Genomic DNA, 15,020 nt, shown 5'->3' with positions numbered 1-15,020 from the left:
AGAAGGAATAATCGACGCTGCGGATCACACGAGCATGTGAGGGTCGGAGTCTGGAAGCCTTCGTCCGAAACAGTCTCCCCGTGTCATCAAGAGACGGGTTGAAGCAGATTTCAGATGATGGCTTAGCATTCGAGAGTCTTTTGAGGACTCACGGCGCGGATTTGTCGACTCTGGCAGGCGTAAGAAGAAGAACGGAGGGAGGAAAGGGTCACGGCGCTATTTAAGAGATGAGGTCAGGTGATATCAACTGCAGGTGCCCTCATCACCTGGGCGCAGGCTGGTGTAAGCCAGTGCAGGTCGATGCAGGCCAAATAGAGACCAGGCCCCGTCATCTGGGATCTGCCTAGCCTCGTTGGCAACTGGCGTTCGGATGGTGGCGCTAAAGGCCGGCATCGTATTGGCGGGGCGAGTCGGCGATCGGCGTGGAGAAAATGCACGGTCGCTTGGTCTTATCGAAGGTGCATATGTAGAAGTACATAGTTGAGCTACTGCCTAGACTTACGAAGGAAGTGGATTGAGTTCAAATGCGAGAAGTATGCTTAATGTTGACATTTTTATACGTGTCAGCGAGTACACAGTTTGCTGACCCAGTACCTAAACACAGGCTGCAGGTCATGTTGAATGGCCAAGCATCCAATCTCACGTCAAGCCCCCAGCGTGGTACTTTCTCGCCCGCGAGAAAAATAACATGCGTCGATAATAAATCTGAGCCTAGTGCTGATGCATATTGAAATATCACAATACACCTTGCACCATTCTCATACAGGTCCACCTTACACTCAGCATCCAGCGGCGCCTAGAGTAATTCCAAAGCTTTGGAAGTGTCCAGCGGTAACGCCATACATGCCGTTGCCAGCAGAGCAAGAAAGGTCACGCTCGCCCGAACACTTAACACATGTACTCGCAGTGCCCCAGCTGTAATACTCCTATAACATGAAACAAAAGACATGAGCAACCTTGCAAAGCATTGGGGTAAATGGAGCAACGATGAGGACTTACAATTCCATAGTGCTGGAAGTTGTATGGTGACAGGACATACATGTTCTGAGCAGGTTCGTTAGCACACAGCATGTAGTCAACCCAAACTTAGTTCAAACTTACTGGCACTCCATCGGCAACGTTGTTACCTCGGTTCAAGGTACCGCTCTGGGAGCTAGCAAATCTGGCCCAGGCCGCGTTTCCAATCGGGAATGCAGCCAAGGCATTGCTAGTGATCGACTTTCCAGGGAAATTTTGGGCGAGAGCCACGTATGAAACATAAGTAAGCGCGCCACCAAGCGAGTGACCGGCTGATTCCAATGTATAATCCGGGTATTTAGCCACGAGGGATTTCACTTCTGCGATCACGGCATCGTGCACAGAAGCCCATGGGTTATAAACACCCCTCATGATCTGGACTCCTGCTGGGAAGCTCACACCCGACAGGGTAGGAGTGATCAAGGTTGTATCAACATCATTGAGGATGTCCGTAGCTGAGCCTTCTCAGTATCTTGAATTATCGTTAGAAGCAAGATCTCTTCACTCACCCGTAGTTGAACCTCTCATAACAACCGAGATCTTCTTCTGGGTTGGAGAGTACCCAATATAGCCCTAAATAAATTGAGTCAGAGCACTTCGGAGAATCTGAAAACTACACGTACCTGAGTATCGGTCAAACCGTTGTAGATCTGCTTGGTAATGGTCACATCAAAGGCACTTAGCAGACAGCCGGTGTATGCGGCCGATGATAGCTTCGCAGCACGCTGAAGGGACGGGAAAGCGGCTGGATCTGTATAGATTTGTGTTAGCCAAATTATTCATTTGGTCATTGAATTCATAGTTACAGACCGGATGTAGCTCGCTTTTCAATTGTCGGGGCTGCAATAGCCTGGGAAGCAAGCGCGATGGCCGCGATGAAAGAGATGCCGTTGACCAACATTCTTGGATCAATGTAGAAAATTGAAAAGGATGTCAGATTCGATGAGCAGGAACTCGTTCTGATTCTCTTGTGATGGACAGGAAGATGAGGACATGCTCATCTTATATACTTTTCGAGTCCTCCACTGGCACTAAATGCTCATAATCCAAGTTTGGGTCAATGCATTTCTCAACGCGCAACCACAATATTTTGTCGGCATAATGGATGGATGTGAATATAATGGGCTGTACCAGGGTCAAGCAATCAAAGGCATATAGACTTTCGGAGATACGTCCAACCTGGGGTCCCCCCGGATTTTCGAAATGCGGGGAAGGTGGATAAGGCCCAATCATTGAATGAAGAACAGTAAAGGGTCCATCAAGCCGAGGATGTAAATTTGACTTCTAGGGTCTTGATTCAATTCGTGCTATTCAGGCTATTTTCGGGCCAGGGGCTGATTGGCACATCGTGGTTGTCTGGTGGTGAAACCTTGGAAATGCGGCGTAGAAGCATAAGAATCTGCAAGTGGAATTGGAGGATAAATCATCCTTCCTGAACAAATTTATAACATACCGCCAGTTTTAGATTTAACTTCAATCTTCTACACTACAAAAGAGAGGGCCTTTTGGCTCGTTTCTATATAGTGCTTCGCGTAGGCCGTAGCCGTGGGCTCGGGCTTGATGGACCTCATTGTTGAAAGGTTCGTGATAAACATTGGTCAACAACATACCGACCATCATCCAGACATTTGATCTTTTTACCGGGCTTTGACCTGTTGCCTAATTAGGTATCTAGTGTCGTATTGCATACTTGAACCCCGCCCACGAAAAAAGCTCGGAGATAATCGATCATCTGTGCCCTGCCTCGATTCTGAGTTTCTCTAGCGCCATCATTATAGATTCAGCAAACCCTGCTAGCATCGGAGAATGATACCTATATGTGAGGCCACGGGACGTTCCGCATGATTAAGTTGAAACTCGTATCTGCAAGATCTTCTCATTTTGATCAGGAAGTGAGCGGGGTTTCATTTGGTAAATACCAGAATGCAGGGGTGTTTGTCCAAAGCCGACAAGGGCAATATACTACATGCCGATGCCAAGTCGGCACATGAGGATTCGGCATTTGGGACCGAGGTTGAAGACTAGGTGTACACCGGTTTATTGTCCACGACTCAACGGAAACTACCCCGAAGCGTATTTTCCTAAACCAGCATAGCAAAACTTTAGATATACGGTTCTGGTTTTCGACGCGGGAGAAGACTTTCTTCAAGAAACTTGGTTTATTCGGTAGTTAGAGTTCCACCTAGCGAATTGCTCGTATATCTCGTTCTTCGACGTATGCGGTGACTAGCGGTCAATCTCCCATATCATGGTAGCTCATAAGATTGGTCAAGACCTATTCTGATACAATTAACTAGAAATTCTTGCGCCCTTCTCTGAAGCAGCCACTCCTAGCATTGCGAATCATTTCGCTGAAATTCGTGAGTTGCGAGCAGCCAATGTAAGCCTGTATACATATCACCAGAGCAACTCAAAGAATAAGTATCTTTTGTATGAATAACAGCGGAAGAGTGCTATGACACTGCATACTTGGTTCAAAGTCTCCTCCATCTGGATTTACCATGGAAACAATAACCGACCTTTTTCCAAGGAGCGCCACATGAAAGAAAGCTTGGGACCCTTATGTGGCGGTGCAATCTAAACTGTGGCGGTGCGATGGAGAGGTTGTGGGGTTTGTCCCGCACGCCAGCCACCGGTGATATCATCGCCTTCCAGGAACATGCTTGAGCTGGAAAACATCCAACATTTTCATATCCTAAGTTTCTGATCAGTCAAGACGCCACTGTCAATAGTCTCAAGTTTAGAGACATTCTTTGTCTGCATCTCTAGCCGCCACACTGGGTGATCTGTCAGCCAGGCGCCCTTAGTAACCCCCTGCCCCTACTACGCGCTATCGCGTTTCAACGATTTGTTTTTCCTTGCAAACCTCCTCCATCTCCTGAGCTACGAGCAAATTTTCTTCCAACGTACATTTTCGATGGCGATGCAATATTTCAACCAGATCAAAAACCGGCGACGGTCATCACTGATCCCAAATCCTCCAAAGCCTGTCCTGACTCCCGAGGACGAGGCATTTCTACAAAAGGTTACCTCTGATCCGGAGCATAGATCAGATTCTGCGGCCCAAAATGAGGCTCAGGATTTGGGGGGCTTAGCAGAGAGCTCTCAGAAGCCTGTTGTCGATGATAGTGCCCTAGATGTTCCATTGCCGTCCTCGCCAGTAGAGGAATTTGGAAAGGAGCTCGGCGAGGAAGAAAGAAAGGCACGAGAGCAGCCTGAAGACAACAGGACCAAGTCCGAGCCTGCAAAGCCAGAAGATACCCCCGTGCCAGAGAAGAAGAAACGATGGAGCTCGATGTTCTCGAAGAAAGCCGCTGATGCGAAGAAGGTATGCACTCCCGCTCATCAAGGATGTTCTTTCCAGCTGCAAGACCTTTCGATACTGATACCCAAACTTAATAGAATAAGCACTCAGCCTCTGCGGACAAGTCACAGACCGAGACGCCCACTCCCCCTTCCATGACAGCAGCTGCAACAGATAACGGAGACGAAGCGCGGAAGGACCAGGAAGACATGACCGATATCCTGGAACGCTTGAACCTAGCTGCGGACAACAACCGAGTCTTCTCCGTCAGCGATGAGACCCAGGAGCTACTCCGCAAGTTCAAGTTGATCTTCAAGGATTTGATCAACGGTGTCCCAACAGCCTACCATGACCTGGAAATGTTGTTGACAAACGGCAACCGGCAATTGCAAGACACATACACGAAGCTACCCGGCTTCATGCAGAAGCTTATTCAGAAGCTTCCAGAGAAATGGACCGAATCGCTAGCTCCAGAGATGCTCGCTGTCGCCAGTGAACGGGCCGGTCGGAGCGGAATCAACATGGAGAATGTGGGCAAAGCAGCCGCCGTCGCTGAAAAGGCGGGCCTTAGTGTTCCAAGTCTCAAGGAACTTGTTTCCAAGCCCGCCGCGATTGTCGGCATGTTGCGTTCTATCATGCAATTCCTACGGGCTCGTTTCCCAGCCGTGTTGGGCATGAACGTCCTCTGGTCGCTGGCACTATTCAGTAAGTGATCACGAGCAAGATCTATTATTCATCTTGGATTGTTGAGACTAATAAATCTACAGTTCTGCTTTTCGTCCTCTGGTACTGCCACAAACGCGGCCGTGAAGTCCGCCTCGAGAACGAGCGTCTTGTGACGGAGGAAGAGATCAGAAAGATGAATGAAGACAGCTCCGAGGGCCAGGGCCAGGGCCAGATTCGCCCGACAGAGACTTTGACAACCACCGCACCGCAAGGTGCCTCGGCCGAGGAAGTGCGTGAGGGTGTGAAGAGAGTGGAAGAGGCCAGAGCTTCGGCGGTTGATGTTGCGGCCGCCTCTGATCCTGAGCTGGAGGCGCAGAGGGTAAACGAGGAGGCCCCTCGCCCTGCTGCGGTCCCGACGCGGTCGAAGTCGCGGTTGGCTATCTGGACTCGATCGAAGCCAGAACCGACGCCGAGTAATATCTCGCCTTATCCCGGGACCTAAAGTCAAAAAGAGATCCTCTTTCCCTGCAGGCTGGATGGGCCGTCGGTACACATGATCCTAATTAAGGTTACAGTGTAAAGAGAACACGGGACGGAAGTCTTTGGCTATGCACAGCAACGATGACGATTTATGGCCTAGTTTGTTATGACGGTTGATTGAATACACTCCAAGTAATACGACGTTTAGGGAATATGTAATGCGCATTCACTCAATTCAATTCAAGTCTAATGAAATCTTCAATGGCTCATCTGTACAGTGGCCTCCTGCTACTTGGAAGCTCGGTGTTGTGTGGATGGACCTCAGGTACGGCACTCCCGAGCCGCATCTCCCGGGAATATATATTTCAGTGTAGCGCCATGAACTAGATACCTGATGTTCAGATACCTGACGACCTTTTAGTGTTGAATATACATATTTGTCTAAACGTAGTGAACGCCGCCTGATGCGTTCGTCCCGACCTTCAATCCTACGGGGTTGCTCATAATCTCCTTCGCGGAGATGTGAAAACAGAATGTTCTGGTCGGGTGGGTGGAGTCATCCTCTTTCTCCAGAGCAAGCTCCATCAAAACGAATTTTCTCGAACCTCGGCATCGGATGGATCCTTGAGCTTAACCGTATTCAGATCAATTGACTCCATATTCAAGTAATGAATTGGCACATCTGGGTGGAAAAGGAATGAACACGGTGGCGCTTCCATAGAAGAAGGAAAAACAGCGCGCCTCACTTCTCAACGGGCAACGCTGTTCTCCGAAGCGCCGACTTAAAAATAGGCTAGCGGCTGTGAGGATTTTCGTTGGAGTGGAGCTTGGTTATTGGGCACTGGGAGAATTTTCATACAGTCAGTATCCACCCTAGCCACTGCGGGGCGACGATGATTTTGCAGAAGACCACGAGTTGCCCGAAGAACAGAAAGGACCGAAGCTGGAGGACAGAAGGGAGAGGTGGCAGGAAGTGGCACTGACGCCCCCTTGCGCGAGATTAGGAGCCCATCCCGTGTCGCTATCACGGTGGTGATGATGTCCAGCGGCCCAATATTGACTATGTGATAGGAACGACGATCTATCTCATGCAGGTTGCCGCGCCTGCCATGTTGTCCACCCCCTGCTTACCGCCTTTTTAAGAATACATACAGTAAGATCAAACAACATCAACAGTAAAGATAGACGAGTCCGTACGACGATATACTACTGTACCCATTTTTTGCTCAACAGAATTATTACATACGGAGGCTTTCCAGACCCGGCCAGCTGGACCGGAATGGAGAAACCCGAGTTGCCACCGCGGGAAGGAAAAATCAACACGATGAAAGATCCAACCAATAGGAAGGGTCCGAGTAGCTAGCTTAATCATATCTCCCCAGTGGAATCGGTGGATGGCTCATGTCCAACCATGTCTGGAGCGCGGTCGAGTCATCAAACAATATGATTCATCTTTTGACTTCGTTTCCGAGTGCAGAGCAAGGATTCTGATCGGACGATGAATCATAGTCTCTCTGCACGGGTCAGCTCCTGCACCCAGCGGGAGGGGGAAGGGGGCTGACGTCTATCATTTAATGTACATAGATTGTTAGTGTTGGAGCTAGCGTTATGTAGGTGGAAAGTATGGAGTTCGATAGGGTGCCCAATATGTCCTTTGGACTGTAAGTGTAAGCCCTTCTTTGGTCTCACATGCCACGCCTAGAAGAGGGAGGATCATAACAATCATCATACAAAGTAGATGTAGAAATAAAGTCATTCCATACATTGTAACTGCTGTATGAATTTTCTTCTTCCGGTGGCACAAGAATGGACCCGCAGAATACCCGGCCGAAGCAGCATCCCCTTGTTATGACTTTATTTTTTTCTGCCCCCCTCTTTTTTCAACTCCGTCATCAAGTTTTTGAATTTTTAATTTTAATTTCTTCCTTCTCCAAATCAAAACCACTCATGATCCTAGTCCTTTCGAGTCATTGATTTAACCAAAGTATATAGATCAGCACCTTGGATACGATCGAGTCAGCAGCCTTTTTCTCCTTCATTCCTAGCCCGAAAGTAGAATGTAGCAGTCAGAAAGAAGCATCATCCTTTAATCGTTCTGGGGGGTCAGGAAGAGGAGGGGAGGGATTGGCTATTTGCAGATTGCCGCGAGCTGATTGGCGTAAAAGATGCGGTGAACTGAGGCCAGCGAATGGGCAGGCGTGGGAGGAACAGCCTGCGGTTTAGTATTGTCCAATCAGCATCAGCCTCGGCCGTCCCCCCGGTTCCACTTCCGTTTTGGCGGGAAAAATCGACTGACGCTTGACTACTTTTCGGGCCTCTTCTGCCTCGAATCTCCCCTTCCTTTCCTTCGTTTCTTCTTCCCCCTCCTTCATCTTCACCCCACCACTAAATCAACATTTGTTGCTGTCGGCTTCTTATCCCATTCATCACCCTTTAACAACTGTCACCCTACAAAATATCGTCGAGAATTCCTGCCAAATGGCTTTCGCTGAGCTGTAAATGCCCCCGCTGGGGAGCCTGTTCTCGCCGGCTCCCCAGTCCAGCAGCTCCGATCCTCAATTCCCACTTGACGATATTTGTTTCCTCTTTCGACGCAACGCTGTGAAGCGTCGGAATTGCCCCCCAGTACAGTCCCAGAAGGAGCACTTCAGCGTCCGTGCCGGACTGCAGGTGCTTGTGTGGTTTTGATAATCAATTCCTGACGCTTATCCTCCTCTTCTCCGACCTCCCTCGAACCTCCTTCAATACCGCTTCCCTATTCATCCTGAACGAACATATCTCCGATTCCGCCTACACTTCGGCACAAATTACGTATCTTCAACATTGCCAAGATCAAGCCGACTCTTCCTACAACGCGACCTAAAACCGTGATATCATATCACTACACCAACCACGATAAAAGCATTTGATTCATCCAAAACAAGGCACAAAATATCTATCATAATGCCTCAATCAAGCGCCTTTGCCTCGAAGCGGGCTCCCAAGGGTTCCTCCAAAACCGTCCGTCCCTCGACCCCGGATGCCAACATTATGCGCCAACTCGAAATGTCTCCCAAGACATCAAACCAGAACAAAAAGCAGAACAACGGTCGGATGGGTGGACAGAACTCATCTGGTCGGAAGAGACGGGCATCAACATCTTCCGTCTCAAGCGTTTCGTCTGTTTCATCGATCGACGACCTCGACCTCGAGGGCGGCCTGAGTGACGATGTGGACGATTCGGATGATGATGCAGATGACGAGGAAGACCGTCCACGGGCTGTCGCCCCGTCCTACGGTCGTCGTCCATCCAATTCCCGGAAGACGGGGCGCCCACCAGCCAAAAGCAAAAGAAGACGAGTCTCCCACGACGAAGACTCGGACAGTCATTTCATCAGCGATCCTAGCGATTCCGACGATAGCTCGGATGATGTTTATGCCGCAGTAGACTATATCACCGATGGAGACGATGAGGAAGGTGATGTGGAAAAGATGGAGGAGCTCATGATCATGGAGTCGGAGAACAAGCACCGCGTCCTGCCTACATCGGAACTCTCTGAGGCCCAATGGGTCGGCTCTGAGATGTTTGGCGATTCGATGATGCTCCCCGCTGCATCCTTCTTTGACGAGGAGCAGCTTTACAGCGCCATGGAGACTTTTGGCGAAACCGATATGGCCAGCGAGGCCGTTGAAACCCCCGTGGCTCGTCGAGTCCACTTCGAAGAGCGGTCAGATTCATCGTCGGATAGTGACTCTCACTCCGATGACGAGATTCCGGGTGACTTCCTCCAGCAGGATGCCCTGGACCCACAACTGCGTCGCATGATTGAAAACGACAACAACGAGTACTACCGCAGCCACCGCCAAAAGTCTGAAGAGATGTATGGCGATGCTGACTATGGCCACGGAAATATTTACCACGTGGAGTCCGAGGGAACGTCCGAGGGCAGCCTCAGTGGTTATGAGAGTACGCTGGCTGCCTATTCATGTTATATTTTTTTTTTTTGTTTATTTACTGACAAACCCTTTCCAGCTGATGATGGTGATACCACAGATGAAGATCTGCCTCCTCCCGCTACTATTACTCACCCCAGATCCCTTCTTCGCCGGGACTCTACCGACTCCCTGGTCGCCCCTGGCGAGGACAAGGCGGACACTATCCCCCGCCGCCGCGGCCCCATCATGGGAACCTTTGTGGCCGATCCCCACAAGCCTGTTGCGTTGGTCGACTGCACTGGCAAGCACCTCGTGATTATTCCTGCATATGCCTCCTCCCGTCACGACTGGCTGGATTCGGCTGCCAACAGCATGCCTGGAACCGCGAACAACAGCCCTCGCCAGACTACCCTGCAATTGATCGACGAGAGCGACACTGATGCCCTTGCATCCCCGAACCAGACTGATTTCAGTCCCATGCTGGCCTCCAGTGCCAATCTGATGATGACTGCCCTCGGCAACGACTTGACGCCGGGTGGGCAGGTCATGGGCCCCCCCGAGGCCTTCTACCCCTCGCAGGACTTTACCATTGATAGCTCTTTCGAGGATGATGACGAGGACGATCCCGAGGCTGCTCTCAATGTGGACGATTTCATCGACTTCGGCAATGGGTCCTCGGATGAGGAAGACAATGACCATGACAATGACAACTTCAACGGTTTCGATGATGACGCTCTCATCTCCCCAATGGCCACTTCATCTATGCAGCCTATGGGCACTCCTACCCCAATCCGCAACTCGGAGTCCCAGCAGGCCAACAACGCCGAGCGCTTCCTGAACCACTTGGACAAAGGTATTGTCACCGCTTTCCGTCGCAACCACAACCGGTACCAGGCACTTCTCCGCCTCCCGCAACATCGCGAGTTCATGCCCGCCAACGCCCCCTCACGGCCTGCCAGTGTTTTCCGACACGCTAAGCATCAAGACATGCGCACTCCAGTTCGCAAGCGCAAGGCCAGTGGCTATGCTGGTGGTGAGGCTGTGCGGCGCAAGCTCATGGATACCCATCGGCGCACCCAGCTCCCATTCTGAGCACCTCCACAATACCCTCCTGGCTTGTCCTGGCCTGTACAGGACAAGTCCTCTGCTGGCCAAAAGTCAGCTCTAACGATTTCGACGAAGTTTGGATTTTTCCCACCAAGATCGCATGATACACACGGATGCTGTTAAATATGTTTCGAGTCGCTGGCAGACTTGGCCTTGGGAGACCGTCGATGTTTTCTCCGTGTTCCGAATTAGACACACAGAAGAGGTCTTTCTTTCGCACCGAGGCGACCAATATTTCGCTTTCTTGGTTCATAGATAAGATCAATCTTGCCCTTTTTGTTTCGTTCTATCTGAAAGACAAAAGCTGGGGCGCGGATTCATCGCGTCAACCCCGTGCATTCTATGTTGTTTACCCAAAAAGAAGATCGATGGATGATGGCCTTTGGCCCCCAAAAGTTGATCGATTCTTGTGTTTCTGCATTGAGTGAAATTTGTTGCCAATATTCATTCTCATTCCTTTCCCTCTTTTTTCACTCCCACTTCTATCTTATTTTCCTTCTTCTTTTCCTGGCCATGTACGTCCTCGCTGTTGGCGGGGTGTGGTGATACCTCTGGATGTTTTACGGAGTTTAAATGAGAATCTATCTTTCAATTTTCTTTCAAACAGAGTTACTGCTAATAGACGTAGACCTGGACTAAACCTGTAGAGTAGATCTACCAATTGCGTTTCAAGTCATTGTCGTCACTGGCAGACTGAATCCGTAGAGTGAGTGGATCTGTAATTCAAATAAGGTTGCCTGCTCGTAGAGCTAGACTGAACCTGTAGAGTAGATCTCCCAATCATGTTTCACCATGGATCTGTGGACTGAAACTGTAGAGAAGATTCCTCAATCGCTTTTCAAATCACAGTCGTCACTGGTAGACTGAATGTGTGGACTGAATGTGTGAACTGAAGCTGTGGACTGAAGCTATAGAGTGAATCACCGGGCGTGTCAAGCCTATGTTGTGATTGCTTCCGGAGCTATCTAGAATGTCCATCTAGACGTGTTTGCCAAATCTCCAGTTTGTCCATGGCGACCCCGGCCTGGGCCTTTTCTGGTCCTAAGTGCTTTCACCTCTTCCTTCACTCTTCGCATATCTCATCTTCAGGATCACCATCGATTTTTCTTCACACATCAACCACCGCACGTGCTCTACGCACTGCTTCAAGTAAGTGAATCCAGAGATCACCGCGTGTATCACGTCGAGATCTTTTCTTCCAGAACGATCTGGCTGACCTTCCTTCTCTGCTACAGGCACCAATTTTTTTCATCCCGTGCGTGAATCTCCTCGTGCTCGACCTTCCTTGACCTGCATGATTTCGAGAGTGGACTACACGTTTCATCTTACTAACCTGCCTGATCTACCGCAGACCAAAACACCGCTTCCAAATCATCAACAAGTACGTGAACCCTATCATCCCCGACCTCTTGCTCCTCTCATCGACCTCGCATCAAGCCCTCAGCTTCCACCACATCCTCTATCACTCCCTACTCACAACAGCCTTAGGAAAAATCATTCCCACAATGCAGCCGGCGGACGACACCGGGTGTACCTATTATGTCGTGGTGAAGCTCGACGAAGTTTTGCTGGACGTTGAATAGGTTTCGTGAGTATCTAAATCGAAGAGTCGTTCATGAAGAGCAAAGGCTTCTCTGTCCGGGGCTCTACCGTTACCTACAGCGATCCGACCAGAACTCTTCCAATAGATTAAGACTAAAGTTAAGGTGGTTTCAGAATCACACCGTCAACCCTGCACCGCTTGAATCCCTCCAGGGGCTGTACCAGGTTCAACAGTTCTCCTTCGGATAAGAGAAGGATCGGTTGGAGGTCGCAACGTGTACTGGCTCATTATTGACAAGGTTGACCTGCATTTTGCCGAGAAAACGGCAAAGAATGAACCGCCGACCTAGTAGTGTCTTCAGTAACTACGCGTTTGGGGCCGAGTGCATGAGCTCGTTCTACTCGGAGAAACCACCAAATCTTCTAACATGGCAGAGGCCAGACGAGACCCCAAAGGTCATCTGGGCGGGCATCAGTAACAGTTCTTCCATAAATCCGAGACTGGCCAGACATGGGTTGAGTGAACTATTGACTTTAAGTATCGGATAAACAGCTTGATTCGGATGGTTCTACCATGGCCCTCTTATTTTTAGGTCAAGTTAGTTCGCTGTCTCGGTTGTGAGATGCTTGGTCTCTTGCTTGCCAAGGAACCATCCTATTCAGATAAAGTACGAACATGGCATGGTGATAACCTATTTGCGACCTATCTCACACTTCTTCCCTGTTTTCTAACATATATCGGCTTTTTCGGATTTCCGATTAAGCTTCCTGCATGAGCTACAAGTGGTAAATATACGTTGGAACTACCCACAGGGGCTGTAGGTTGCATCTGTCAACGCCAGTCTCGCTCGCAAGATACCCTTCACGGAGAATTTCCACGCGGACCGGGGTAGGTCTATCCGACAGCCTAAGTGTATAGTGTGGCGCCCATGGTCTCAGGCACCCGGTCTATATACTAGCGGGCTCTAGTATGGAGTAGTCATGAGCTAGAGAGGTTCTTAGCTTTAGTGACAAGCCTCCCCCGCTAAGGAACATCTTAAGGGGGAACCACTGGAATAGGTTAGTCATGGATGGGCAAGAGACTGAACGCTGGTGTTCCCTAGTCATGGAATGGATGAAACGGGTGCGATTCTTCAGGGGAAAAAAAAAATAATAAAAAGCGTGAGGAAAGCTATGCTTCAGGGCGCTGAAGAATAATGCAACATTGTTTAACGCGAAACAGTTCTCGCATGATGTCGGGACACTCCTGCAGTTAGGCTGTTCCCTGGAGCTACGAAGGAAGGCAAGACTGGTACGAACCACTGGCTTGAAGAATCATGGGTTCCTGTTCCTGTTGGAAATGCATAGGAGTTCCCTGGCATATATTACCTTAGGGCGCCATGTCAAGCATCTGGCAGGCCCCATTCGCCGGTATTTTTAGAGGGCGCCTTAGCCTGTAAACAAAGCAATCGTGCGACATCATCAGGGGCGGCAAACCTTGGCCATGACCACGAACATTGACATCCGCTTTTTGAAACAGAGCGTGAGAATTCATGCGAAGCATATCACATCCGGGGGAACTCATTTGAGCGGTGCCTGTGAATTTCTGACTGAATGGAATTGACAGTTTGACACATACGATGGCAAGGCCGCTGAACACCGATATCCGGCCTGATGCGGCCCCTCTTGCAAGTTGCTGGTTCCAGTGGAACCATCAACCGGGACTTGAAGGTGGAGAGGTCCGTCTTTGGCATCGGTTACGCACGAGGGATGCAGGAACAAAGGCTGCTCCAGCGCTAACGTCGGGGGCCAAGACGGTCTAACCTGTCATGGCTGCGCCGACGACCACTTCCCCACCTTAGTGCAAAGGGTTCCCTGTGGACGGGTTAAATGCTGTAAAAGTTGTTAGCTACGGAGTTGACTAGTTCGCTAGTTAGTAGTACTTGGTACTTCGTACTCGTACACTGGTGACCGGACTTCCAGAGGTCGATGGCCCCTGCTTAACATGAATCAAGTAACTCCGTACAAGCTCTTGCCTCATTGCTCCTTTCCGTCTCCTCCGGACGCCACACAACCCCTGGTTTGCTATCCAGTTTAGTCTGGCTTTGTTTACCCCTGGCGGGGGAAAGAAAGAAAAAATCCGAGGTACTAGAGTGCATCGACTACTGTTCTTGCTTGCTGCCTTATTTCCAGCAACATAACTCGAGTTGACGCTGCCTTCGTCAGTGTTGCTGTGGACTTAAAAAGGTAAGCATTGGATCGACCGGCGCGAAGCACGCTGGTTGGGCAATTGTAAAGCCGCCCGGCGCTACGAGCGTTCTGTGTACTCCACTGACGTTGTTCACAATGATGATCAGTGATTTAAACGTTCATAACCATAAAAAGCTCGGGGCGACCGGCATTCGCACCAAGCCTTCACGGGCATGGTAGGAGGACAAGCCCATGCTATTGTCTGCAGTCAGACGATCAGCCGTGGGGGAGTAGAGGACCGGTCTGGCCCAGTTTTTCTAGCGAGAAGTTTCAGGGCGAGACGCCGGCGGCAAGCTGGCTTTACCACCCTGCAGAAGCGGAGGATGTCGGTCTTTCTGATCGGTCATACTCCGACAAAGTGGACAGCAGACTGTAGGGTTGTATCAAATTATTAATGCACAAATGAACTGATGTATGGACGGTGGAAAAGCCCTCTGCATCGTCTGTCTCTTCTGGGAAGTTGGAGAGTTGATGTGGGTTCGACTGCCCAGGGGCAGCCTCTTCTCGGCAAAGCCGGGATTAAGAAGACCAGCCCCGCTAGTGGGGAATTGAAAGAGACGGGCGATGATGCATCTCGGGAAAGAAAGAAAGCGATGATCGTAACCTGATTCTGATGTTGATGAAGTCAAGCATCGGCACTGAAGTTAATCAATCAGTAGAAGGGCAGGCTGGATATCAAACTGTCGATCGCATCGAAGCCTTGGGACTCGATTGTCTCTCGGTCGGCTTTGTTTCTGCATGCAAGTCCATGTCGATCTGG

General features: G+C 50.0%; 4 protein-coding genes across 4 annotated transcripts; 3 read left to right on the top strand and 1 right to left on the bottom strand.

The window, feature by feature from the left end:
• Window positions 1-779: 779 nt before the first annotated feature.
• On the bottom strand, window positions 780-1,918 carry N7473_007217 (lipase family protein; the record flags this gene model as incomplete). The annotated part of the gene is made up of 6 exons (XM_057153157.1): window positions 780-926; window positions 1,000-1,044; window positions 1,102-1,472; window positions 1,527-1,590; window positions 1,641-1,768; window positions 1,828-1,918. The coding sequence occupies 6 exons, from the start codon at window positions 1,916-1,918 to the stop codon at window positions 780-782; spliced, it is 846 nt and encodes a 281-aa protein (XP_057007495.1).
• A 1,784-nt stretch (window positions 1,919-3,702) lies between these two features.
• On the top strand, window positions 3,703-5,650 carry N7473_007216 (uncharacterized protein). Its single transcript, XM_057153156.1, has 3 exons — window positions 3,703-4,345; window positions 4,420-5,026; window positions 5,089-5,650. Exons 1-3 carry the CDS (start codon window positions 3,935-3,937, stop codon window positions 5,487-5,489), a joined length of 1,419 nt encoding a protein of 472 aa, XP_057007494.1. The 5' UTR covers window positions 3,703-3,934; the 3' UTR covers window positions 5,490-5,650.
• A 2,760-nt stretch (window positions 5,651-8,410) lies between these two features.
• N7473_007215 (uncharacterized protein) lies at window positions 8,411-10,474 on the top strand (the record flags this gene model as incomplete). Its single annotated transcript, XM_057153155.1, has 2 exons — window positions 8,411-9,413; window positions 9,480-10,474. The coding sequence occupies 2 exons, from the start codon at window positions 8,411-8,413 to the stop codon at window positions 10,472-10,474; spliced, it is 1,998 nt and encodes a 665-aa protein (XP_057007493.1).
• Window positions 10,475-13,650: 3,176 nt separating this feature from the next.
• On the top strand, window positions 13,651-13,833 carry N7473_007214 (uncharacterized protein; the record flags this gene model as incomplete). Its single annotated transcript, XM_057153154.1, has 1 exon — window positions 13,651-13,833. The coding sequence occupies one exon, from the start codon at window positions 13,651-13,653 to the stop codon at window positions 13,831-13,833; it is 183 nt and encodes a 60-aa protein (XP_057007492.1).
• Between the last annotated feature and the right edge of the window lie 1,187 nt (window positions 13,834-15,020).

This window comes from Penicillium subrubescens, assembly GCF_028828155.1.
Source record: "Penicillium subrubescens strain IBT 31985 chromosome Unknown utg000005l_segment0_segment0, whole genome shotgun sequence".
Taxonomy (NCBI): Eukaryota; Fungi; Ascomycota; class Eurotiomycetes; order Eurotiales; family Aspergillaceae; genus Penicillium; species Penicillium subrubescens.
This window is presented reverse-complemented; position numbering and strand designations above follow the sequence as displayed.

Bases quoted from the DNA above. Each gene is read 5' to 3' on its own strand.
- N7473_007216 (XM_057153156.1), top strand. From the start codon at position 3,935: ATGGCGATGCAATATTTCAACCAGATCAAAAACCGGCGACGGTCATCA. The intron at 4,346-4,419 runs GTATGCACTCCC...CAAACTTAATAG, and splicing joins AAGCCGCTGATGCGAAGAAG to AATAAGCACTCAGCCTCTGC. The intron at 5,027-5,088 runs GTAAGTGATCAC...ATAAATCTACAG, and splicing joins CTGGTCGCTGGCACTATTCA to TTCTGCTTTTCGTCCTCTGG.